The 27818-nt window shown below is 47.8% G+C and overlaps 1 protein-coding gene and 1 non-coding gene across 2 annotated transcripts; one reads left to right on the top strand and one right to left on the bottom strand.

Moving 5' to 3' along the window:
- The first annotated feature begins 2982 nt into the window (after positions 1-2982).
- Positions 2983-4001, top strand: LOC123040980 (uncharacterized). Its single transcript, XM_044463688.1, has 2 exons — positions 2983-3251; positions 3360-4001. Exons 1-2 carry the CDS (start codon positions 3115-3117, stop codon positions 3718-3720), a joined length of 498 nt encoding a protein of 165 aa, XP_044319623.1. The 5' UTR covers positions 2983-3114; the 3' UTR covers positions 3721-4001.
- Positions 4002-4097: 96 nt separating this feature from the next.
- Positions 4098-4178, bottom strand: TRNAL-AAG (transfer RNA leucine (anticodon AAG)). Its single transcript has one exon. It is a non-coding gene; the product is annotated as a tRNA-Leu (tRNA).
- Positions 4179-27818: the final 23640 nt, after the last annotated feature.

Genomic DNA, 27818 nt, shown 5'->3' with positions numbered 1-27818 from the left:
TTTGGTCTTCGTTCGATATTTTGATGAGATGTATGTTTTCTCTCCTCTAGTGGTGTTATGTGAACGTTGACTACATGACACTTCACCATTATTTGGGCCTAGAGGAAGGCATTGGGAAGTAATAAGTAGATGATGGGTTGCTAGAGTGACAGAAGCTTAAACCCTAGTTTATGCGTTGCTTCATAAGGGGCTGATTTGGATCCACTAGTTTCATGCTATGGTTAGGTTTACCTTAATACTTTTTTTGTAGTTGCGGATGCTTGCAATAGGGGTAAATCATAAGTGGGATGCTTGTCCAAGGAAGGGCAGTACCCAAGCACCGGTCCACCCACATATCAAATTATCAAAGTACCGAACGCGAATCATATAAGAGTGATGAAAACTAGCTTGACGATAATTCCCATGTGTCCTCGGGAGCGCTTTTCTCATTATAAGAAATTGTCCAGGCTTGTCCTTTTCTATAAAAAGGATTGTGCCACCTTGCTGCACTTTATTTACTTTCATTACTTGTTACCCGTTACAAATTATCTTATCACAAAACTATCTGCTACCTACAATTTCAGTGCTTGCAGAGAATACCTTACTGAAAACCGCTTGTCATTTCCTGCTGCTCCTCGTTGGGTTCGACACTCTTACTTATCGAAAGGACTACGATAGATCCCCTATACTTGTGGGTCATCACTCGTACGTAGGATTCTCGTACATGGGAACGGGCACATCGTAGGTGGTGGCCGCCCCGTATGGCGGCGGGCCGCACCGTAGGGTGCCGACGGCGGGACGGCAGAGGCGGCGGCGGGAGGGCCTGGTGACGCCATTGCTGGTCCGACGGCGGCAATCGGCGTGGTTGGGCGGCAGCAGCAGGAGGCTTCGGTGACGCGGGTGGCAGTGGCTGGAGGCAGTAGCGACGTGCGACTGGCAGGCGGGGCTGGTGGTAGGAGCGACGCGCGGCTGAAGGCGAGTATATGTGATGTACGATGCAACAATGGGAAGGGCGACGCCGTAGTTGACGCGGCGCGGGGCAGGCGTGGACGCGGCGTGAGGATGGAGTTGACGCGGCGCGGGGCTGGCTAGGTTGGCAGCAGCGCGCAACGAGGCGGGTGGCGACATCAGGAAACGAGGCGGGTGGCGACAGCGGGCGAGGCGATTTGCTCAGCGGGTGATCGACTCAGTGGCAGGTGGCGACAGCGGGCGATCGGCTCGATGCAGCGTGGATCGGGGTAGCAAGTGACGCTGGCGACGTGGGGTAGCGTGGGTAGGGGTCGCGGGTGGAGACCGGCTTGGGGTGAGCGGAGATGGTGCGGTGGCGCGTGGAGGACGGGGAGGCGCGGCGGCAGGGGGATGGTGGCGGCGACCGACGCGGAAGGAGCGCGCGAGCGGCGGCGGGGCGGTGGCGGCGGCGGCGGCGCGGGAGGAGCGCGCGGCGGCGGCGGTGGCAGCGGAAGACGAGAATAAAAACCTAAAAACTGATACCATGTAAGATGTGATAATTGCACGATGGCAAGTATATATAATGTACAAAGGTGGGCCATGGACCTCAACTATACAAAGAACTAGGAGGCGGGCCCAATATACAATATGCACATAACACATATACTCAACAACAAGTATCATATAAGGACACAACAAATATGAGGCGTCGTTGACCCAATTTCCTACCCACCCAATACAAAATTTCGGCCTCCTTCCACCTACTTATGATATTCTGTCTACCCTCCCCCCGCCCCATAGTTTCTAGATCTGGCGCCGGCGGTGCTTGTTTCCTCGTCATCTGGGTGCAAGCGAGGTCCGACTTGGTGGCATGAGAAGGTGTCCACGCAAGGGAAGACTCGCATGCGCGACTAAGGTAGGTGTCAACATAAGAAGGCAGCGAGATCGGCACTGGAATAGTGATATGGTGACGCGGCGGCCTCGCCGGTATGACCTTCTGAATGACAGGCGAGCAGTCTTCGTGCACGTGCCCCTTAGACCAACGTCTAGGGACTGTAACGGTCATCGTTGAACCCTCTTGCATCGATCAAAGAATTTGATACAAATTATGTCCATCTCATACACACGGTGAGAAACCATAACCTCGTCGCCCTTAGGAGCCGGTGTAAATTTACACCGGATCTCTGTCTAATCCATCCCCGACGAATGAACTCGAGGAGGATCAGAGCCTAAAAGATCAACCTTGAATATTAAGCATCACCATCCATCCGAACGCCGCTCCTGTGAGGACTAAATCATAACCTATCTACTAGCCAGAGCCGAGGCACAAAGTCGCCACTAGCCACCAGGGTGACATGCAGTGAGGAGGCAAATCCACGGACTCGTCGGCGGCTATCAAGGGGGTAGACTTTGCTCTAGTTCCCCGTGTTTATTATATGTTCGATGCTCTCTTCTAATTCTGAAACATCTGGTCACCATTTTATCATAGGTCGAGCTAACAGAAGTTCATTCGCTACCGTAGATCCTTGGTGTCCATGCCTAGTGGTGGATCGCTTCACCGAGGAAATCTGAAAGTTGTCACTTGATCATTGTGCGGAGTTTCTAGAGAAAAATGAAATAATGAAGTCAAACTTTTCTGAAAAAAATCTTGTTGCTCGCATGGGACGCTGGTTGCACAAAGGTAAAAATGGATGAATCGACCTCCACGGCTTTGCTTTGGGCCGGGGTAAAGGAAACTGCGGAGTGCCGTGCTTCAGAAATATCAATGATCCAAAACGACTGAACAAGGTAACTGACATTGACTTCCATATGTTCACACAATTACACCGTGTGCAGCTCACAAACGTTCAGTATAGATGTATAGTGTGCAAGGTAAAGAAAAGAGCGAAAGGTGACAATAAGTGTGGCAGTGGTCATAGCTAGATTTGTTCTACCGGCTAGTCCAGCCCACTAACCATCATGTACGTTGTCATGTATTCCGGATCAAGGTGAGCAGAGGTGCATGGCTTGAAAACACCCAGGAGCCAAGAAAGGAAACACCTCAGCACCCGGGGCTTCAAGAGGGCTCGACAGCCAAGCGATCCATGTGTTTGCCAACAACTTGTAACCAAGCCTGCAAGCAAGGGTGGAAAGTGTCGCGTTCGCCATCTCACAGACTCACACTCGCTTCCAGCTAGGTTCGTTCATATGGCTGCAGCAGGGTGGTTCATCGTCGTCTGCGGCGGCGGCAGCCTCGCCCTCGACGTCACGGCGCTTGTCTTGGCCGTCCTCGCGGAGGAGTGCGTCCCCGGGGTGATCCAGTTCACGCTCGAGGACCCACACCAGTTAAGCACATTTCCACCGTATAATCTTTCTAGTATGTAGTTTCGCTGATGGATCAACGGCTGGCTCTCGTCATACCAAATGCATGACAAACTATTCGAAATTTTCAGGAGGTTATGCATGCTGCTGCTGCTGCTGGCCGTCCCAGTTGGTGCGTTGCTGCTGCTGGTCGAGTCGTGCTGGCTGAAGTACGAGCAGCAGCAGCAGCAGCCGCCCCCGCCGGCCGATGTCACACTCCTGGTCGTCCTGATCGTGCTCCAGTGGCTGATCGCGTTTGTCGCCGTCGGAGCGGCGTCCTCCGCGCTAATCGTGGACCTCGTCGCCACGCCCGTGTGCGCGTCGTACCAGCTCGCCGCCGACGGGACGGCATGTGCCGGCGGGGCTCTCGCTGCGGCGTCGGCGGTCGGGCTGCTCTGGGTCCTCTGGTCCCGGTTGCACCATGCCCAGGCGCCTCCGCAGGCTCAAGCCTAACTCCTTCCTTTGTCGCCGACGCCGACGGTCTCTTCTTGCTTCATTTCCCCCATCTTCTGTTTCGTTATGCATCTTTGTTCAAGACTGAGAACGGCATGGCCACCCGGTCTTGAAGATAGGAAATGCTTTTCTGCTGTAGTGTGTGGGTATGTGCTATCAGAACCTTTTTCTACCTTTTTTAGTCGATCTAAACCATTCTTTGGTTTGACGGTAGTGTGAGCGGTTTGATCCTTGTATGAAGCAGAAGTAAATCGTGGCAATTTGACTTCGTAGCTGGTAAATGCATGTCTCTGATGCGCATCGATGCACTCTTGATTTTGAAAGGAAAAAATTGTCTCTTATTTTTCTATGTTTTTCAGAAAAAAAAGAATAACTTTTGACCGGAGTGGGATTTGAACCCACGACCTTTCGGACCAGAGCCTTAATCTGGCGCCTTAGACCAACTCGGCCATCCGATCATTTTTTGTTTATTTTCCGCATGTGCCAGATACAATACGAGTACATGATCCCAGGTAACTCCCATCAGGCCACAGACCTCTACGCACAAGACAATGCAACTACCATCAACTGCTAAGGGAAAACCATAGTTGTAAACTAGAGATTAAAACTACGATCTACTGTACTGAAGAGTTGTTCTGTATGCTGTGTGGGAGGATAAATTTGAATGTACTATCTGAAAAGTTCTACATATTTTTTTCGAGAGTACGCGAATGCGTATCATATTTTTATAAAAGACAGAACTTCAATTACAAGTCGACTACAACTTGTTGCGGACAACAAATGTAGCACAAACTTCACACCGGTGCTAGCCCGAAAACAACCACCACCAACAACACAACTACAAAGCAAAAAGACTCTGACCAAAACCAAGCAACATTGTCGCGCCTCGACCAGCGCTAGACACCTCCGAAGACAGCCAACTCCAACTATACTTCCTTGTGGACACACCATCCACCCTTGATGCCAAAAAGGAGGTGGCAAGTAGATGGCGGGACTTGGTCGATACACTAAAGCCACCGTCTTGGACTCGCCGGCTGTGATGTACATTGCGCCTCTAAAGCTCACCTTGGACAACAGCGAGCACCGAAAGTAGCGCAACAAGAAACCTCAAGACTCGGCCTTCAAGCGCGATGCTCCCAACAGAGTAGCGACGATGAGGACGCCGCCATCACGCCGGTTCAACTCCGAACCTAGGCTTTCACCCGAAGACATCTGCCAATCCCATGGGCGAGTGAGGGAGATGCCGGCATACCTTGGCGATTCCTCCGAGGAGGAAAACGACACCCACGGGCGCCATCGCCGCCAGCACCGACCGAATACGGGCTGGAATTTCTTTTGAATTGTCGCGCAACTCCATCCCTGCCCTCCGGATTGGGGCCACACCGTCCAAGTTGACTACTCTGCCACTGCCGCAGCACATCGCCGGCGTAGTCGAGCTGTTGTGGTCCACCTAAGACCCGCATAAGCAGGAGCGAACAACCCAACAAACCAACCTCCCCGTGGCTGCGAGCTCGCAGATCTTCCTCTCGGCCACAATCAGGAGCGCCACGAGCCGCACACATCAGCTGTCAAGCCCACTCCAGCAGACGCCCGCGTCGTGGCTGAAAGGATTGAGAAGAGGTGTCTAGAGGGGGGGTGGTTAGACACTCAACAAGCAAAAGTGACAGCTTTTAAGTTCTTCAAGTTGAGGTGGAGTTTTAGCACAAGTTTAAGCATTCACAATATATTTCAAGCAAACATGGCAAGAGTATATGAGCAGCGGAAAGTAAAGCATGCAATTTGCAAGAAAGCAAAGGGATAGGATTGGAGTGTGCAAACGCAATTGGAGACTCGGAGATTTTTGGCGTGGTTTTGATAGGTGGTGCTATCGTACATCCACATTGGTGGAGACTTCAACCCATGAAGGGTAATGGTTGCGCGAGTCCACCAAGGGCTCCACCGACGAAGGGTCCACGAAGAAGCAACATTGTCTATCCCACCATGGCCATTACCCACGCAGGACTTGCCTCACTTGGGTAGATCTTCATGAAGTAGGCCATCTCATTGCCCTTACAAACTTCTTGGTTCAATTCCACAATCTTGACGGAGGCTCCCAAGTGACACCTAACCAATCTAGGAGACATCACTCTCCAAAAGATAATAGATGGTGTGTTGATGATGAACTCCTTGCTCTTGTGCTTCAAATGATAGTCTCCCCAACACTCAACTCTCTCTCACATATTTGGATATGGTGGAAAAATGATTTGAGTGGAAAGCAACTTGGGGAAGGCTAGAGATCAAGATTCTTGTTGTTGGATTGGAATGTCTTGGTCTCAACACATGAATAGGTGGTTCTCTCTCGGAAAATAAGTAGTGAAAGTGTAGGCACGTTCTGAAGGCTCTCTCTCAAATGAAGAAGGGGGTGGAGCGGGTATATAGGGTGTGTTTGGATTGTGGCCAAAGTGCACCCTACCAAAATTTTGGTCATGACCCAAAGAATGGTCTTTGTTTGGATGATTGCCAATTTTTTGGCATGCCAATGAACTCTAGCCAACTCTAGTTCATTTTTCTTCCCGATGTTTGCCAAATCACGGGCTACCAAAACTTCAACCAAAATTTTGGCTAGCCAATGCTTTGGTGCGGCAACCTTGGGCACAAACCAAACACACCCATAGCCTCCACACAAAATCTAACCGTTACACACAATTTATCAAACTCGGTCAGACCAAATAGAGAAACTCGGTGGGATCGATCTAGTTCAAATTTTAAAAAAGATACAAACATGTTCTGAAAATCAGGGGCAAAAATTGAAAACGACAACACTTTTCAAAGACATAATACTTTTCCAAAAGCACGAACATTTTTAAGAATTTGCAAACAAATTTGAAAAACTGGAACATTTTATAATTCAGAACATTTTTTGAATTTATGAAATATGTCCGTGTTTCCTTGTGAACAGAATTTGAAAAGAAAAGAAAACAAGAAACAGAAAAAAACAAAAAAAACAAAAACGAAAAAGGAGGCCGAAGAAAACCGATACAGGAAAAAAGTAAAAAAAGGGAAAAAAAGAAACAGAAAAATAAAAATAAAAATCTGGTTCAAGAACCTGCTAGAAAGTTCCAAAAACCAGAAAAACCTGCTGGAACCTTCCAGAACGTTCCTGAAACCGGGATTGTTGTGACGCATGTGGCGCTTTTAACTGGGCCGGGCCGTCACTGTCGATGCATGTGCGGTGCCCCGACAACTTGATGCAAAATGCGTCAAATAGGAAAATCCCACCCACTATAAAAGAAAAGCACTTGGTTTTCTTTGGATTTTATCAGGTTTTTCTTTCTTATTTTTTCTCTGTGTTTTGTTTATAAGTTTCTCTGACTTTTTTCATTTCCTTTCTTTTCTTTATTTTCATACACATATCTTTTCCTTTTGGTTTTCTGTCTCCGTTTTTCAATGGTCTTTTATGTCAGTTTTTCAATGGTTTTCTGTGTCGGTTTCCAATGGTTTTCTTCTCTGTTTTGGCTTTTCATGCCTCATCACCATTTTTTCTTTTTTATTTCTCATGTTTTAAACACATGTGCTTCATACAAATTGTATAGTCTTCATATACATCACAAACCTTTTTATACATATTTATCATTTTCCAAATGCATGATAACATATCTTTCAAATATAAGTTTGCCGACTACTTATTTTCATACACATGGTATGTTTTTTGTATACATCTAAAATATTGTTTATAAACAATTAACATTTTTAAAATACATGATTAACATTTTTTTCGAATACTTTCTTGAGCATTTTTCTGAATACATGATACATATTTTACAAATACATGTGGAAACATTTTTTCAAACTATGCAAACATTTTTGTTTGCTTTATACACATTTCGGCCAATATTACAAGTATGTTTTACGAATGCATAACCATTTTATGAATGCACCATTCATTTTTGAATGGTATGTAACATTAATTGTTGAGCTATACAATTTTTGTACATTTAATAAACATTTTTGGAACTTTCAAATTATTATTATTTTTAAAGCGTGAATAGTTTTGAAATGTCATAAACATTTTTCGGAATGCTCTCTGTATTATTTTAAATTACGATACAAAATTATTATACACTATGTTCACATTTCCACATATTCATGTTTTAGTTTTAGGTAAATTTAATTTTTATAATGTATATTTATTTACAATATTTCTAATATATGATCAAAAGAAAAAAACAAATAAAATAAAATAAAAAGTGGCTCGGCCCTCTCTGTCGTGAACCCTTTTTCTTTATGTTGTTGGGGTTCCTACAAAAAAAGACTGTTTTTATTTTTTATGGATGTAGATTTTTATATTTATATCGAAAAATGTTTTTATTGTTTATTATGGGTTTTATAAAAAAGTTCAGTGTATAATTAATAAAGTTCATCATATATAGAAAAATGTTCAAAGTATATTTTATGTTCATTGTGTATCAAACAAATATTGATCATATATCATAGTATAGTTCATCCGTGCATTAAAATATATCTTTATGTATTCAAAACATAAAACAAAAAAATAGAACAGAAGAAAGAAAAGCCTGAAAATAAAAAACAAAACAAAACAAAGAAACCATAATAGAAGAGCTGCAGTAGAAAGTAGCAAAACGGAAAAACGTGAGAAAATGCCCCACTGGCTGGTCCAACTCGGATTGCGAGTGGACGTGCAATTGGCGTCTGTTTGCCGCTTGCGGGTAGCCGATTGGATCCCGAAATCACTAGTCCTCTGAGTACTCGTTGCGAAGATCATTCCAACTTTCCCAGGTTGCAACAAGTGGCGCGCTGCATGGGCGCCGTTTGTCGCAACCTATGAGTTTTCCCTTTTTTCATAGGTCCGTTTATTCAAAACGTTTTATCTTTTGAATCGTGCGCCCAAATCTTGAACCGTTTTCACCATTGAATTCCTCGCGTCGACATCTTCAAAACTAGATCTCATGTTAATAGGTTTTGACGAATTCTTTCTTCACAAAAAAACCGGAACGAAAAACCGAACCGGATAGCCCTGGTTTTTTCCCCGTCCAAAAGAGGCACGCCCGTGCCTCTCACGAAATCACAAGCGTGCCTCTCGCGGAAGCAAAACCGTGACTCCCGCGAAAAAAAAAGAGAAAACACGTTTTTTTTTCCGTTTCCGAGGAGGCACGGACGTGACTCTCGCGGAAGTAAAACCGTGACTCTCGCGAAAGAAAAAAGAAATAGAAAACGTGTTTTTTTCCGTTTCCAAGAGGCACGCCGTGACTCTCGCGAAAGCACAACCTTGCCTCTCACGGAAGCAAAACCGTGACTCTCGCAAAAAAACAGAAAACACGTTTTTTTTTCATTTCCGAGAGGCGCGGTCGTGACTCTCGCGAAAAGCAAAACCGTGACTTTCGTGAAAGAAAAAAAAACAGAAAACACGAAAGAAAAAGAAAACAGAAAACGCGTTTTTTTTCCGTTTCTGAGAGGCACGACCGTGGCTCTCGCGAAAGCAACCGTGCCTCCCGCGAAAGCAAAACCATGACTCTCGCGAAAGGAAGAAAAAAAAAGGAAAACACGCTTTTTTGCGCAAATTTTTTTCCAATTTTTTTGATCAAAAAGCTAGGAAAGACCGGTGGAAAACCAAAATGTCGAATAAACCCGGAAAAACCCCGTTTAAAAAAGCCAAAAACGGGTGCAAAAAAAATCCGGAGGGAGCGCCCAGAGCGCGATACGTGGCGAATGACTGAGAGCGCGTCAAGTGACGCTAATCGTTGCGAGGCTCCCAAAGGAGCGCTCGTTAATTAACTGCTCTCATTGGATCCAACCATGAAATAGATAATTCGTCGAAGCAACATAGGCTGGCCCATTTCAGGTTTTGGTGTTTTTCATTTCTCCGTTTCTTCTCATCTAGGTTATAGTTTTTGTAATATTTTTCTTTGTTCTTGGCCCTTTCTTATGGAACTACAAAAAAAAGATAAGTGTATGAAAATAAATCTAGTCATGTACAAAGACACAAACGTTATTTTAAACACGAATACTTTTTTCCTAAATATTTCAAACACATGGACATTTTTTACAAATGAAATAGACTTTTTTTAAAGAGATAATTATTCCACGTGGCCTGATCAAATGCAGATAGGACCCGTGACGAATTAGTTACTTATGCTTAAGACTCATATGTTCATTTTTGAATTTGTAGGACGCAATTGACACACGTTGGTACTTTATAAGATATTCTGCATTTTATTCATTCGAATACGAGGTATGCTTTGCATGTCATAGTTCATGTGTCGTGCATTTTGCATTCCAAAGAGAAATTCAAAATAATGCATAAGCGTAGGGGATATCCATTCTGTAATGAACTAATCATGTTGTGGTCAACCACCCAAAAGGGAAGACTGGAAAGACATCTAAGCCCATGGTTGGTTTTCAAACTGATGATATGTATGATTAGTGGGACTGACAATCTAATCGAGTATTCTATGGATGTTTAGTCCCAAGTTGTAAATGAATGGAGATTAGAGATACCCCACCCTCAACACATACGAAATCATGAGGGGACATCTAACGCCCATAGTAGGGATGACCGTACCCATCATGGTGGGTGGTCGTATCGTGCATATCGGTGCTTGTACTTTGTTAATTTAGTACTCTCTCCGTCCAGAAATACTTATCATCAAAATGGATAAAAAAAGATATATCTAGAACTATTTTATCCATTTTGATGAAAAGTATTTTCGGACGGAGATACATCTTCTTTTATTCATTTTGATGACAAGTATTTTCGGACGGAGGGGGTATATAGGTTTCTATAAACGCTTGTAATCTTGCCCTAAGGAAGTAGGTGTCTGCGCGACAAATGACTGTAATTGCTTGTCCATGCATGATCGACTGCGTCTCGAATTCTTAACATCATGTCGACTGATCGGCCAATTCATCTTCTAAATTAATTTAGTGCAATTTCTGTTCCAAACTCAGGAGTATGTATGAAAGTTGGTCGATAGCTTAACAGCGAAGGTACGAAGCGAAACCGTACATGACCGTCTCCCTTTGCTCCTCAAAAATGCTACATCTACGTACAGCCTACGTGTTGTTGCGTAATTTTCCTTAACTACTAAACTCTGCCCCCTGATTTCAACCGGGGTGGGCCCCAGCCACTAACCCTGCTCCAGTTAACTATCACCACGTCAACCTTTACGTAAAATTACGTGGGTCTAGCATTACTGTTTTGCTCCTAGACCGGTTGTAACTTGTGAGCAGCGGTCCAAGTCTTCCGCATTTGCATAAATTTGAAACAATTGAGCACATGAATCTACCTCCATATGCAGGCAGCTTTGCTTTGCCTTGTGGTAAGTTATAAGGAAGCTGCCGGTTTATAGACGTGGGTTAATTGAGTTGTAGTAGTGGTTGAAGTAAAATGTGAACAGGTGGTTGGGGCGTCGGTGTCACAAGATATATATGCTCTTTGTGATCAATTGGCCACGTATATATGCTACACATACGGTATACGGGGGGTTGTTGCGTCAAAGTCCCCAGAGCCAAGCAAGGAAACAACTCATCGCGGAGCAAGGATGCGATGTGATCATGTGAGCACGCGGTGGCATGTGATGTGACCATGCATGGCAAGCAGCGAAACGCCGTCCTCATCCTGCATATGCCCTTTCTGGCATGAGATAGTGGCACACCGCGTTACCTGCTCCCGTGTTATCTCCCGGCCGGGACCTCGCATTCAACAAGCTTTCACTCCTGAGAGAGTCCGCGCTGCATCCAAATGTTTTCACTCGCCTTCGATCGATCGGTTGTTACTGCCATGGACCGCATGCACATCTCATTTCGTTACACGTTAATGCAGCCCATGCACGCACTGTTAGTGCTCGCTACGTAGACGCAGGAGAGAGTTAGACTTTTCGAGTGGATGGAATTGGGAAAATAAAAACACGTTCCTGCCGGCCGCCGGTGAAATATTTCATTTTGAAAAATGTGACACTAAAATGTTATGACCATACCTGTCGTGGTGGGTGGTCGAAGACGTTGTATTATGGCCTTGTCGTGCATGTCGGTGCTTGCATCTTGCTAATTTAGTATATGGGTTTCTAGAAATGTTCGTAGTCTTGCACATCAACAAATGTTTGTGTCCTTCTTGTAATTGCTTGTCCATCCATCGGATTTATAACATTATGTCGTCTCATTGGATTCAACTTCTAAGTTAACTAGATGATTATCCTTGTGTTGCTAGGGAATCAGTTGCAATCCATTTCATTTTATTGCGTGGAATTTAAATATTTAGATTAATAAGATGTGAACAAAAAATAGAAATACATACGACTTATTATATTTGATTATGTATAATTATAAAATATTAATTAAATATTAGTAGAATAATAGAATGAAACATATATTTTCATGCATGGTTGCATGTGCGGTGAGTCTTTTCCCATGCATGATTGCATGTTGAAGTTTTATTTCATCCATAATTGTATAATGATGTGACATGCTTGCATGTTGAGATACATAAGTTAATACTAGTATTTAGTGTAATTTTCGCTCCAAACAATAGAATTCCATACATGTGTGAAAGTCAGCCGATCGCTGTTACATGTACGTCTCCCTTTGGTCCTAGATCGATGTAACTTGTGACTAGCGATCCAAGTCTTCCTTATTTGCATAAAGTTGAAACAAGTGAGCACATGAATCTACCTCCATATGCAGGGAGATTTGCTTTGCTTTGTAAGTTGTCGGGGCATCTCCAGCCATTGGCCCCCAAGGGGGCGTCTAAAAGCGCCGCCTGGGGGTGAGCCGGCGTAAAGAAAGGCCCTGGGGGCGAGTCGTCGCCCAGCCGTCGGCCCCCAGGGCCGCCCCCCAGGCGAGTGTTTAAAAAAAAGGCCGTTCGGCGAAGTTATGATAAAAGAGTAGTTAAATTTCGGCTAAACATGGCAAATTTCGGCGAAATTCGCACATTTTCATTACATTAAGCTAATTTAAAAAAGAAAGGGGCTGAAGTCGCCGCCATCGTCGTCGTCGGCCTTCTCCTCCTTGACGCGGGCCACCCGGCTGGACCCGGCGTCGCCATGGTGGACTGGCGGCGGCGCGTCGTCGTCGTCGTCGCTGTCGCATAGGACGACGACCCCGTCTTCGTCGCGGCCGCGTCGGCGCTCCTCGAAGCGGCGCAGGACGGCGCGCTGGCGCTCCTTCGCCTTCTCCCGGCGCGCCTTTTTCATTGCAATGGAGTCCTGGCGCGCCCATTCTAGGGCCGTGTCGTCGTCGTCGAACTCCGCCTTCACCGGCACCAGCCCCGGCTCCGTCTTCACCGGCGCCAGCCCCGGCTCCGTCTTCACCTGCGCCAGCCCCGGCTCCGTCTTTGGCTTGACGAAGCGCGGAGGAGCCGACGAGGAGGAGGCGCGCCGGCCGCCCTCGTTGATGACGATGCCGGCGCTGCGAGTGCGCCGACCGAGCGGCGACTCCGCCGCGAGCTCGGCCTTGACGCCGAGCAGGGCCGGAGTGCCGGAGGAGTGCGACGAGGATCGGGAGGAGGAAGAGGAGGAGGAGGACCCGAACCGCCTTGGCGCCCATGGCCCGACGCGCCGGTGCTGCGCCGGGGGGTACGCCAACAGCGGGTCGTTGCCGCCCTCGAGGTGCGTGAGCATGCCCTCGAGTGTGCGGCTGGGGACACCCCACCAGAGGCGGCGCCCCTCGCTGTTCTGCCGCCCGCCGACCACCGGCGCGCCGTTGGTGGACGCCAATCGCTGCTGCTGGCGGCGCTCGAAATACGCCGCCCAGGCCGCGTGGTTGTCGGCGGCGTACTAGGGGAGGGAGCGTTGGGCGTCGGTGAGGGACGCGCGCACGATCTCGACCTCCTCGGCGAAGTACTTCGGCTTCGCCACGGCGTCGGGCAACGGGGGAATGGGCACTCCCCCGGCGCTGAGTCTCCACCCCGATGGCCCGGCGCGCATGTCCGGCGGCACCGGGATGTTCGCCTGGAACAGGAGCCAGGACTCCAGTTCGCGGAGCGAACGGCGGCCGAAGCCGTTGGCCGCCGCCTCGTCTCCGGGGAAACGTTTTGCCATGGCGACGGCGCTCGGGAGAGGCAGGGAGAGGGAGGGGCTGGACGGCGGCGAGGGGGCGGGCGGGGCTGGTGTGGGTACAGGAGAGTGGAGTGGAGGCCGCCGGCTTTTATAGCCGGGCCGCGCCGTCCTATGAAGCGCTGCCCTTGAAGGAATCAATGGCAAGGCTGACCGGTGGCAGCCTTGCCATTGATTCCCCGCGGGAACCGAGGCCGTTGGGGGGAGACGAGGCGTCGAGTCGCTGACGCGGCTGGCCCGCGGCTTCTTCGTGCCAAAACAACTCGCCCCGGCGCCCCCGGGCGCCCCCCAGCGCGCCGGATTCGGGCTAGGTCCGCCGGCGCTGTTTTCGGCACAAGCCGGCGTAAATCAGACTCCTGGAGGCGCGACTGGGCCGTTTTTTCGGCGCCGGCGCGAAAAAACCGCCTGGGAAGGCCTTCTTGGGGGCGCGGCTGGAGATGCCCTAAGTAAGCTTCCCGGTAATTTGATCTTCTTGTTCCCAGAACCAGATATAGCTCCCACGCTTAGTATATGTCCTACTCCTACACAGCTACACCTACACGCGTGCGGCGCACAGACGGTTTATAGACGTGGATTCATTGAGTTGTAGTAGTGGTTGAAGTAAAAATGTGAACAAGTGGTTGGAGCGTCTGCTTCACAAGCTATATATGCTGTTGTAATGAATTGGGCACGTATATTTGCTACACATAAGGCATGCAAGGGATTGCTGCGTCAGAGACCATGTAAGAAGCCAAGCAAGGAAATAACTCAGCCAGGACGCGACGTGACCATGTAAGGAGCACGCGGTGGCATGTGATGTGATCATGGCAGCAGCGAACACTGGTAGAAAACAGGGTATTTGTTCCGGTTCGTAAGGGCCTTTAGTCCCGGTTCATGAACCGGGACCAATGGGTCGTTACTAATACCTCACCCCATTAGTCCCGGTTCAAACACGAACCGGGACAGATGGTCCTCCACGTGTGCAGTGCGCCAAGCCCAGGCAGGGGGCCTTTGGTCCCGGTTGGAGGCACCACCCGGGACCAAAAGGCATCCACGCGTCAGCATTTCAGTGGCTAGGGTTTTTGTTTTTTTAAAGGGGGGAAGGGGGGTTTGGGGGTTTTGGGGGGTTAATTTAGGTGTTTCATGTGTTAGCTAGCTAATTAATAGAGAGAAGTGCCCTCTCTTATGTCCGTGCTTGGTCGACGCTACGTACTATATACGTAAGTGATCGAGAGAACCATTGAGTACAGAAGGTCGTCATGCATACCGAGAGAAGTGATCGATCGACCTCTCCTTCTCCGAGAGATTGGCCGAACAACAAGTTTTCGTATCATGTATCCGACGCTACTGGCTACATACATGTACAATATGTAAGATCTCTTAATTACAATCCCCTAGGAATTGAAATCAACTTCCAGGTGGTATTCTCCGGCTTTATTGATGACGTGGCCAAGAAAGAATCCCGCCAATTCCTCTTGAATTGCTTTCATGCGATCTGGTTCTAGGAGTTCATTCCGCATCTGCCACGTCTAATTTGAAGAAGGGGGTTAATTAATACATATATATGAATGAAACTCAACAGAAATGATGATGTAATAAAATGAAATTGTGAATATTATTGCTTACGCACTTCATATTGTCTTTGAGAGTAGCCCCGCTTGTTTTTCAAAGTCGCGTTGTGGATGAACTCGCACATGTAGTATCCACAGAAATCATTCCCTTGTTCCTGCCACAAGCACTTTACGAGAAATAGAGGTCAACCAAACTGATAATGAAGCATTATAAATGGCATTAATGAAATTATAGCTATAGAATCAACGGGAGATGCGCGCAACTAGCTAGCCAGTAGTACTTACTTTCGGGTATGTATATCGCAGCTCCTTCGGCAGTCCCGGAGCTTCTGCGGTGAACTGTTTCCAAACCCTGCAAGACAAAGAAAATAATTATTATTACTTGAGATATCAGGAAATGAACAAAAAGTTGCCGATATGGTGCGATAATGATCGATTGAACTTACTTGTTGAGCATTTCAGTCATGTCCGCATAGGTTTTGGGATCTTTCCGTCTCGGGTCTAAGACGGTTACTAGTCCCCGCTCAAGCTTAATCTCCAGAAGAACATAGTGGTACATGCACACGCATGCATAACTCATCAATTACATTACTATACCTTGCTCGTGTAATAAGGGAAACCGAATATGCACACGACAGTAACACTCACTTGCCGTTGTAAGGAAAGAGTATGGTATCTTTGTTTTGATTTTTGATCAACGATCGTAGCAAGTTGTCCTCGGCCTCTTTTTCGTGCTTTTTAACCAGAAATTCATCTATGATATTTGTGTTAATGAACCCAATATCATAAATTTCTTGTTTTTTGCACTCGACGATCTTCAATCTGCATAATATATTAAGGATAATTAATTATAAATACATGCAATGAAAGAGCCATGCTATATATAGAGACTTAATGACAGAAATAGTACTTACAGGCAGTAGCAAAAGACCGTTAATTTATCGAGGGCCTTTTGATTGAAGAACGCGAAGAACTCCTCAAATGGAACACACAACAGATCAGTTACAACGAGGTCGTGCTCCTCTTTAATATTCAGATACAAACTATTCGCCCCCCAGACTCTCTGCAGGTTTTCATGTACCAAGTATGGAATCTTCGCATCATCGTTGTTAGAGATTTTTCATCTTTGACGAGAGGCTTCCTGTACTCGTATCTGTGTTCGTCCACCTCCATGAAATCAGGAAGTGCATCGTCAGGCAGGTAATCTTGTAGATTGCCATAACCGGCCACCATCCCCGGAGCATTAGCAACGATGTCGCCGCTAGACACATTGAGCGGGGGGCACGATTGGTTTGCTTGTTCGCCTAGCTGGTCAATTTTTTCGCAGCTGCTCGTTCTCTTGACCTTTGATGTCTGACAGTACTTCCCGACCGCTCCGCTTGGAGATATGTCTGTTCAGTAATGCGCTCATAGTTGGTTCTCGGCGGAGACTTTGCCGGTTTCCTCAGGGCATCGAGAGTGCGCTTTGCTTTCACCGGATCTACCTTCTCCTCCGGAGGTGGATGTCTCTTTGCTTTCACCCCTTCAAAGAACTCCTTCACGTGGGTCCGCACGATCGTATCGTTTTCCTCCTCGGTCCTCTCGTATGGTAACTTCTCTAGAGGCTTGAGAGGTGGACCGTATCTGTATTGCCTCCGGCCCACTACTAGAAAAAGGCCTACTAATGGCGCACCGGTTTTGCCTACTAATGGCGCACCACTGGTGCGCCATTAGTACCACGCCATTAGTATTTATTACTAATGGCGCACCGATGGTGCGCCATTAGTATCTGGTATACTAATGGTGCACCAGGCAGTGCGCCATTAGTATAGGCCACGGTGCGCCATTAGTATAGGCCACGGTGCGCCATTAGTATAGGCCACCGGTGCGCCATTAGTATAGGCCACCGGTGTGCCATTAGTATTTTTGAATTTTTTGAATTTTGAATCTGGATCTGGATCGTGATTTTTTGCCCATTTTTTGCTCGTTTTTTTTGCTCGTTTTTTGGCACGACATTATTTCAAATTTTGTTCCTGTTTTTGGATCTTGTACGTTCTTTTGCCGTGTTCTTTTGCCGGAGAGGAGGTCGCTGGAGACGAGTTCGCCGGAGAGGAGTTCGCCGGAGAGGAGGAGGAGGAGGTCACCGGAGAGGCGCTCGCCTACATCGCCGGAGAGGAGGAGGAGGAGGTCGCTGGAGAGGAGTTCACCGGAGCATCGAAGAGGAGGAAGGAGAAACCATGAGGGGATGGAGGAGAGGAGGGAGGAGGAGCTCACCGGAGAGAAGGGAGGAGGATCTCACCGGAGAGGAGGGAGGAGGAGCTCACCGGAGAGGAGGGAGAAGAAACCGTGAGGGGGGAGGGAAGGGAAGGAGAGGAGGGAGAAGGAGGTCGCCGGAGAGGAGGAGGGTCCACGACCAGCCATATATGGTGGAGGAGAGAAGGGAAGATGGAGTGGAGGAGAGGAGGAGATGGAGTGTAGGAAAGGTGGAATGAAGAGATAAGGAGGAGAGAACCACGGCCAGCCATATATACGGCATACTAATGGCGCACCGCGGGCAGGTGCGCCATTAGTAACTTTTTTTATTTTTTTGATTTATTTTGAATTTTGAAGGCGGGAAGATACTAATGGCGCACCATGGGAAGGTGCGCCATTAGTAATTTTTTTGACTTATTTTGAATTTTGAAGGAGGGAAGATACTAATGGCGCACCATGGGCAGGTGCGCCATTACTAACTTTTTTTTATTTTTTGACTTATTTTGAATTTTGAAGGCGGGAAGATAGTAATGGCGCACCATGGGTAGGTGCGCCATTAGTAAGTTTGATTTTTTTTGAATTTTTTTGCCTCTCCAGATCTTAAAAGCCCCGTATTTTTTTTCTGTTAGGTTTTTGAGGATTTTGAAAATGTTTAACGGGGTTCCCCATGTTAAATTTGGATGTAACTTTTCAAGTAGATGATTTTTCATATAAAAAACTTTTTCATCCGAGTTAGTATGCAAAAGTTATGCCCATTTTTACAAATTCTCGCGAGATTTTGCAAATGAAGTCGAAATTCATATTTGCAAATTTTCCCAACAACTAGACCACATATCACATGGGAAACTTATTTTCTTTTATTTTTTTGGTATTTTCATCATTTTCTTTTATTTTTTTCAAACTAAAAAGGCGATCCACGGTGGGGGGGGGGGTGCATTCGGTGGAAGTGGTGGCCAAATTACTAATGGCGCACCGTGGCATGGTGCGCCATTACTAGCACACCACTCCCACGGTGCGCCATTAGTAGTTTTGAATTTTTTTTAAAAAATATTTTTACTAATGGCGCACCGTGGATGTGGTGCGCCATTAGTATTTGGACACTAATGGCGTACCAACATATGGTGCGCCATTAGTATATAGTAATGGCGCACCACATGTCTGGTGCGCCATTAGTGTCAATTCCATCTATAGCCCTTTTCCTAGTAGTGGCCTCTGGTTGTGCTGCTGGACGCCGGAGCAGACGGAGCGGCTGCGGCGTCTGTCTTCTTTCGTGCTTGCTTACAAGGCGGAGGAGAAGGACTACGACGCGCCGGAGCAGCCGGGGCGGCGGCGGGTCTCTTTCGCCCTTGCTGGCGAGGCGGAGAAGGAGGAGGCTGCTGGCTGCTCGGGAGCGCCGGCGCAGGCGGAGAAGGAGTCGGAGTGCCACCACGTGCCGGAGAAGGAGGCGGAGTGCCGCCACGCGTGCCCTGATCGTCACTCGTAGGAGGAGGAGGCGGTGGAGGAGGCGGAGTGCCCTGACTCGCCGGAGGAGGAGGAGGAGGCGGAGGCGTCCAGTTCGGAAGGTTGATGAGCTCCTTCCGCCATAGGCATGGAGTCTTCAGAGCAAAACCCAGCCTAGTCTCCCCTTCACCGGTAGGGTGGTCAAGCAGGAGGTCCTCAAATCCCTCCGTTATTTCATCCACCATCACCCTAGCATATCCTTTTGGAATCGGCCGGCAGTGATAAGTTGCGTCAAGTCCGGATAAACAGAGCCAACAGCCACCTTGACCTTCAAATTCATCCATCGCGTCATAATGTGGCAATTTTGAGACTCCGTGATAGCATCCACGGGATAGCTGGCAGGAGCCGTCAAGACATGCTTCGGCTGAAGCAGCTCAGTGGAAGCCACGCTGCTTCTCCGCTGAGATGGCGGGGTAGCTTCGGGGGAAGCTTCGGGAGGTCGTTTGCTGCGATCTGCTGCTTCTCGTTCCTCAAGCCCCATTACCCTTTCGTGCAGCGCCTGCAGTTGGCCCTGCTCCAGTTTCTTCCTCCTCTCGTGAGTTTTGTAACCCCCTGCGTCCGGAAAACCAACCTTCCACGGAATGGAGCCCGGCGTGCCTCGTGTCCGTCCAGGGTGCTCAGGATTCCCGAGGGCCATTGTGAGCTCGTCCTTCTCCCTGTCTGGAACGAACGTCCCTCGCTGCGCTGCATCAATATAGTGTCGAAGGTTCTTGACTGGTATTTGCAGTTGCTCATCCGTCCAATGGCACTTCCCTGATACAGGGTCCAAGGTTCCGCCAGCTCCGAAGAACCAAGTCCGGCAACGGTCTGGCCAGTACATTGTCTCTGGTTCGATCCCTTTTTCAAGCAGATCATTCTCAGCCTTGGACCACTTAGGCCGGGCTTTGAGGTAGCCACCTGACCCCGTGCGATGGTGAAGCTTCTTCTTCGCAGCATTTTGCTTGTTTGTCGCCGACATCTTCTTACTCTTTTCCAATGTCTTGTGGGCCACAAATGCAGGCCAGTGATCTTTGATCTTCTCATATTTGCCGATGAATTCTGGTGTCTTTTTTTTGTCGACAAACTTGTTCAACTCTTTCCTCCACCTCCTGAATAGGGTTGCCATCTTCTTAAGAGCACAAGACTTGATTAATTGCTCTTTAACTGGCTTCTCCGGATCCTCCTCTGGCGGTAGGGTGAAATATGCCTTCAGCTAAGTCCAAAGATCTTCTTTCTGCATATCATTGACATAAGACACCTCAGGGTCTTCCTCCTTAGGCTTATACCATTGCTGGATGCTGATCGGGATCTTGTCCCTAACAAGAACCCCGCACTGAGCAGAAAATGCCTTCTTTGTTCGGATGGGTTCAATCGGTTCACCGTCGGGCGCGATTTCTATGATCTCAAACTTTTCATCCGAGCTCAACTTTTTCTTCGGGCCTCGTCTCCTTACCGAAGTTGTGCTCGATCCGGAGGGATAGAAATTATAAGGAAGAAAGAAGAGAGTAATTAATATGTGTACACATACCAAAACAATGGATGCATCAATTAACTAGTCAGCACGGGCTTAATTAATATATATATATACCTGGCCGGACTCGGTTCGGTCACCGGAGCAGTCAGCACGGTCTCCTTCTTGTACCTCCATTGTGTCACCGGAGCCATCATGAACATAGTACTCTTCTTGTACAGGCATTAATGGGCCGAAGCCATCATGAACATAGCCCTCTTCTTCACCCAGTCCTTCCTGACCATCGGTGTCGTTGAGAAATGACGCAACTTCATCACTTCCTTGTGCGATTATGTCCCCTAACATCGCTTCTGTTTCTTCATCTCGGGAGTGCTCCATAGTTTCTGCAAATATTTACAACATGTCAATTATTATTCAAACATGGTACAGATGGATATATATATATATATATATATATATATATATATATATATATATATATATATTAGTGGCAAACATAGAACTAGCTAGCTAATCACAATAAGGAATCATGTTAGTGGCCTCGACGCTGCTTCTCTAGGGTTTGGGGTCGCCTCGACACAACACTTCAAGGGTTTGGGGTGGCCTCGACGACAACGCTCTTTTAACTTGGTAAATTTGGGTGGCCTCGAGAGAGTTAATTTGTCGGGTAGGGGCGCGGCGGGAGGGGGTAGGAGACCAACATCGTTTTCTCTCTAGGGTTTGGGTGTCCTCGAGAGTTTTGGTCAAGCGAGAGGGCCGAGGGGGGTGCTGCCGTTGTATAAGTTATCACGGTCGAGAGGGGGTATATATATCGACCGCCCCTCATGTCAAAGTTATCTCGAGGGGGTTATATCGACAACGACGCGACATACATATACATGGGAAAATAATGTTATCGGGGAGGGGGTATCGATACCCCCTCGTGTTGAAGTTTCTTCTTTCTCCTCTATTCCTTTCTTTCTTCTTCTCCTCTTCTTTTTCTTCTTCTCCCTCGAGAAAGGAAAATAATTAAGGAAAAGGAAGAAAAGAGGAAGAAGGAAGAAGGAAGAAGAAGAAGAAAAAAAAGAAGAAGAAAAAAGAGGAGAAGAAGAAAGGAATAGAGGAGAAGAAGAAAAAATAGAATTTTTTTTCTATTTTTTCTTCTTCTCCTCTATTTCTTTCTTCTTCTCCTCTTCTTTTTCTTCTTTTTTCTTCTTCTTATTTATTTCTCCTCTTCTTTTCCTCTCCTCTTCTTCTTTCTTTCCTCTTCTTATTTTCTTCTTTCCTATCCTTCTTTTTTCTAAAATTGTAACTTTTGCATATATATATATATAACTTTTCTAAAATTGTAACTTTCTATATATGAACAAAAAACCTTCTATGAACAAAAAAACATTTTTAACATATATATTTAGCAAATTCTAGCCACATACATCACATACACATATACATTATAGCCACATACACATATACATCACATATGAACAAAAAAATAAACTAATAAAAATTAAAAAACATATAGCAACATATGAACAAAAACATATAGCCACATACATACACATACATTATATATATATGAAAAAAAAAATTAAACTAATAAAAAAACAGAGTCGGGCAAAGGGGCATGGCGGCAGTGGTGGCGCCGGCGGGGCAGGGCAGGGGTGCAGGTGCGCGAGGCAGGGCAGGGGAGCGGGAGCGAGGCAAGGCAGGGGCGTGAGGCAGGTGCTCACAGGGGGATGGCGGGGCACGGTGGGCAGCGACGGGGCACGGGGAGCGGCGCCGGCGTCGGGGCATATGGCGTCGAGGGCGGCGGCGACGACAAAGTTGAGCAGCCTGGCGGCGTCGGAGGCGGCGACGACGGTTAGGTGGACCAGCCTGACGGCGTCGGAGGCGGCGGCGACGACGAGGTGGAGCAGCCTGACGGCTCGGCGGCGACGGCGACGAGGCAGAGCAGCGGGCGTCGGGCGGAGAAGAAAGGGATGGATTTTGGAGAAACTGCTAAGTGCTAGTTATATATGAAGAGAATTGGTCCCGGTTCGTGAAACCAACCGGGACTAATGCCCCCTTTAGTCCCGCTTGGAGCCACCAACCGGGACCAAAGACCTCTTTTCAGCAGCCCAAAGGGCGGGAAGCGGTGGCCTTTGGTCCCGGTTGGTGGCGCCAACCGGGACTAAAGGGTGGGCATTGGTACCGGTTCGTGGCACCAACAGGTACCAATGCCTCCCCTTTAGTCCCGGTTGGTGCCACCAACCGGGACCAAAGGCCCCTGTGCTGCCCGCGTCGGGGCCAAAGTTTAGTCCCACCTAGCTAGTTGAGAGGGGCGCGCAGTGGTTTATAAGCCCCACTGCCGCACCCCTCTCGAGCTCCTCTCCACCGCAGGCTTGCGGGCCTACTTGTTACTGCTTTGTCTGATGGGCCTTCTGGGCCTACTGCAGGCCTGAATCCTGGCCCATGGTAGGGTTTCTAGTCGTATTTAGACCGTGGGGGCCCAGTAGGAGGCATTTTTTGTTTTTTTGTTTTCTTTACTTATTGTTGCTATTTTTAATTATTTTCCAGTTTTTTTGTTTTGTTTTCTGCATTATTTATTTTCTTTTGTTTTTTGCTTTATTTTTTAATTCTTTTTTGCTTTTAGTTTTAGAAAAATTATAAACTTTCTGTTAGTGCCATTAGTTTTCAAGTTTGAAAACATTTTTTTTGTTTTTTTTGTTTTCTTTCTTGCTTTATTTATTTTATTTTGTTTCTACTTACAACAAAATACTTATTGTTGCTATTTTTAATTATTACGAGGGCCGAACCATAAGACATTAAAGCATTTCAAATGAACTCTGAAAAAGTTGAAAGTTGGCATGGTATCATAAATTCACCCACATAGTATGTGCATGTACAAAACGGACAATGGTATCATACTCGTCTGTTACAAAGTTGGCATGGTATCGTCATAATAGTTGCGGGAGAAAGTCTTTACTTTTTCTTCGCTTGTGTCATTTGCTTATTGCGCCGTAACCATGGATAATCTTCATCGTTTATCAGGATGCTGGGGTCAGCCTTGACTTTGAAGGGAGGAATTTCATGAAACTTTTCATAATCTTCAGACATGTCTGTCTTGCCCTCCACTCCCACGATGTCCCTTTTTCCTGAAAGAACTATGTGGCGCTTTGGCTCATCGTATGATGTATTCGATTCCTTATCTTTTCTCTTTCTCGGTCTGGTAGACATGTCCTTCACATAGATAACCTGTGCCACATCATTGGTTAGGACGAACGGTTCGTTAGTGTACCCAAGATTTTTCAGATCCACTGTTGTCATTCCGTACTGTGGGTCTACCTATACCCCGCCTCCTGACAGATTAACCCATTTGCACTTAAACAAAGGGACCTTAAAATCATGTCCATAGTCAAGTTCCCATATGTCCACTATGTAACCATAATATGTGTCCTTTCCCCTCTCGGTTGTTGCATCAAAGCGAACACCGCTGTTTTGGTTGGTGCTCTTTTGATCTTGGTCAATCGTGTAAAATGTATTCCCATTTATATCGTATCCTTTCCAAATCAATACAGTCAAAGATGGTCCCCTGGACAACAAGTACAGCTCATCACAAATAGTGTTGTCACCTCTGAGACGTGCTTCCAACCAACTGCTGAAAGTCCTGATGTGTTCACATGTAATCCAGTCATCGCACTGCTCCGGGTGTTTGGAGCGCAGACTGTTCTTGTATTCATCGACATACGGGGTCACCAAGGTAGAGTTCTGTAGAACTGTGTAGTGTGCTTGAGACCAAGAATATCCGTGCCTGCATATTATTGAGTCCCTTCCAAGCGTGCCTTTTCCAGTCAGTCTCCCCTCATACCACGATTTAGGGAGACCTATCTTCTTAAGGCCAGGAATGAAGTCAACACAAAACCCGATGACATCCTCTGTTTGATGGTCCATGGAGATGCTTCCTTCTGGCCTAGCACGGTAACGGACATATTTCTTTAAGACTCCCATGAACCTCTCAAAGGGGTACATATTGTGTAGAAATACGGGGCCTAGAATGACAATCTCGTCAACTAGATGAACTAGGACGTGCGTCATGATATTGAAGAAGGATGGTGGGAACACCAGCTCGAAACTGACAAGACATTGCACCACATCACTCCTTAGCCTTGGTATGATTTTTGGATCGATCACCTTCTGAGAGATTGCATTGAGGAATGCACATAGCTTCACAATGGCTAATCGGACATTTTCCGGTAGAAGCCCCCTCAATGCAACCGGAAGCTGTTGCGTCATAATCACGTGGCAATCATGAGACTTTAGGTTCTGAAACTTTTTCTCTGCCATATTTATTATTCCTTTTATATTCGACGAGAAGCCAGTCGGGACCTTCATACTAAGCAGGCATTCAAAGAAGATTTCCTTCTCTTCTTTGGTAAGAGCATAGCTGGCAGGACCTTCATACTGCTTTGGAGGCATGCCGTCTTTTTCGTGCAAACGTTGTAGGTCCTCCCGTGCCTCAGCTGTATCTTTTGTCTTCCCATACATGCCCAAGAAGCCTAGCAGGTTCATGCAAAGGTTCTTCGTCACGTGCATCACGTTGATCGAAGAGCGGACCTCTAGGTCTTTCCAGTAGGGTAGGTCACAAAATATAGATTTCTTCTTCCACATGGGTGCATGTCCCCTAGTGTCACTCGGAAAAGCTAGTCCGCCGGGACCCTTTTCAAAGATTACGTGTAAATCATTGACCATAGCAAGTATGTGATCACCGGTACGCATGGCGGGCTTCTTCCGGTGATCTGCCTCGCCTTTGAAATGCTTGCTATCGGTGTCAAAACCGGCGGATCTCGGGTAGGGGGTCCCGAACTGTGCATCTAGGCAGATGGTAACAGGAGACAAGGGACACGATGTTTTACCCAGGTTCGGGCCCTCTTGATGGAGGTAAAACCCTACGTCCTGCTTGATTAATATTGATGATATGGGTAGTACAAGAGTGGATCTACCACGAGATCAAGGAGGCTAAACCCTAGAAGCTAGCCTATGGTATGCTTGTTGTAATGTATGTTGTGTCCTACGGACTAAAGCCCTCCGGTTTATATAGACACCGGAGAAGGCTAGGGTTACACAGAGTCGGTTACAATGGTAGGAGATCTACATATCCGTATCGCCAAGCTTGCCTTCCACGCCAAGGAAAGTCCCATCCGGACACGGGACGGAGTCTTCAATCTTGTGTCTTCGCAGTCTTGGAGTCCGGCTGTCCGGACACCCCCTAGTCCAGGACTCCCTCAGTAGCCCCTGAACCAGGCTTCAATGACGATAAGTCCGGCGCGCATAATGTTCGGCATTGCAAGGCGGGTTCCTCCTTTGAATAATCCAGAGAAGATCACGAACACCAGGATAGTGTCCGGCTCTGCAAAATAAATTCCACATTCCGTTGTAGAGAGAATAAAATGTACACAAGCTCAATCTGCTGACGTATTTTGCGGCATGACGTCACACCACTACCAAGCCTTTACTTGAATCGTTTTTCATTATACCACCTCGGCACGTTTAGCGAAGCGGTTTCCTTGGCACGTCTTGTCGAAGCAGAGATCATGGTCCCCTTATTCCGGGATTCTCATCAAATATGGGCGTGGGTAACCCAACCGTGCCTGTTGCCACGCCTCCTCTATCGAAGGTGAATCCCGAACGGTCACGGAGACGGCCCTTGGTATTTTCCCTCTTTATAAGAGGACCAAGGCTCGTTTCTTCTCTTCAATCTTCCATCGAATCTTCTCCTTGCTCCAAGTTCGAACACCCAGAGCCCCAGATTCGAGCGCTTCGGACCTTCAACAATGTCCGGCTCTGACCTTCAGGGCCGGTGGATGCCCTCCTCCGTCACAGAGGAGGACGTGTTAAAGCTGCGTGAGGCCAAGTACCTGTCTTACGAGATTTCGCACAGGTTGCCCGCCCAAGGGCAGGCCGTACCCACTCCTGAGCCCGGTGAGTACGTCATCTTCGTATCCCACCTCCGTCGGGTTTTAGGCTTCTCGACGGGCCCCTTCGTGAGAGGGCTCATGTTCTACTACGGGCTGGATTTTCACGACTTGGCTCCGGAGTCCATCCTCCATATTTCCGCATTCATTATCGTCTGCGAAGCCTTCCTCCGCGTCACCCCCCACTTCGGCCTGTGGCTGAAGACCTTCAATGTGGAGCCGAAGATGATCGGGGGACGTCAAGCAGAGTGCAGCGGGGCGGCCATAAGCAGGAGGACCGATGCCCCGTGGCCTGAGGGCTCCTTCCAAGAGGAGCTCGGCTTGTGGCAGCAGGAGTGGTTCTATATCACCGCTCCAAAGGGCAGCAGGCAAAAACCGCCGCCTTCATTCCGCCCGGGACCTCCACGACGGCTGATGTCATGGGTCAACCAAGGAATCAATTGGGGGCCATCAGAAAACGTGCCCCTATTGCAGGGCCGGATTCGAGACCTCCAAGCGAGGGAGATCAATCTGGTTGTGGTGATGCAGGTCATGCTAATCAGGCGTCTTCTGCCCTGCAAACGCCGTCCTCTCCGGTTATGGGAGTTTAATCCGGAGGGACCACGAATTCTTGAACACTTCATGGGTATGACACCTGTGGAGATGTACAAGTTGTTCTTCGGACCGCAGGTGGCGTGTCCGGAATTGACCGAGGACGCAGGCCTAAGCTGCAATCGCCCGGATACTCAGGTAAGTAGCTCAGAGTTCGGACATTCCGTTTGCTTGCTTTTCTATAATTCGCCTTCTAACCCATTATCCTTTATCAGGAGTGGGTAGCGCGAGCGAAGCTGATAAGGTGTCCGGCCCCCCTCCCAGAGACCGCACCGGAGCCCGTGCTGGTCATAATGTTGGAGGCCGCGCCCGTAGAAGAAGGCGATGGGGAAAATAGAGGAGCTATCACCTCGCCCAAGGGGGCGCTTGAAGAGGGGGGATCGAGAATCCCTCCTTCCAGGGGGAGAAAAGGACCGCCTCCGAAGACCCGGAGGCCAAAGCCCCTAAGCGGGGGAAGAAATCTTCACCGGAGGGTCCTGCGTCCGGGGAGACCCCAGGCGTACAATCGTCTTTAAAGGATCAGCCCTCCAGCGAGCCGTGAGTAGGAAAAGGGGAGTTCATTAATAAGAAAATATCCCTATTTGTGCTTTTGAGGATAACCGAAATTTTTACCTTACAGTTCGGATCTGCGGCCTTCTCAGATGAGCTCGTCTTCGGGGGATCTTCGTCCGGAGATGATGGAGAGCGAGACACCTCCGTCTGTTGCACCGTCGGACAGGGCAGACGAGCCTGAAGTATCGTCACAGAGGGTATCCCCGAGCCCGGTGGAGCCGGAGAGTTCGGCGCCAACTAGTGTTCG

The sequence above is a fragment of the Triticum aestivum genome, chromosome 2B (assembly GCF_018294505.1).
Source record: "Triticum aestivum cultivar Chinese Spring chromosome 2B, IWGSC CS RefSeq v2.1, whole genome shotgun sequence".
Lineage (NCBI taxonomy): Eukaryota > Viridiplantae > Streptophyta > Magnoliopsida > Poales > Poaceae > Triticum > Triticum aestivum.
This window is presented reverse-complemented; position numbering and strand designations above follow the sequence as displayed.

Bases quoted from the DNA above. Each gene is read 5' to 3' on its own strand.
- LOC123040980 (XM_044463688.1), top strand. From the start codon at position 3,115: ATGGCTGCAGCAGGGTGGTTCATCGTCGTCTGCGGCGGCGGCAGCCTC. The intron at 3,252-3,359 runs GTTAAGCACATT...CGAAATTTTCAG, and splicing joins ACGCTCGAGGACCCACACCA to GAGGTTATGCATGCTGCTGC.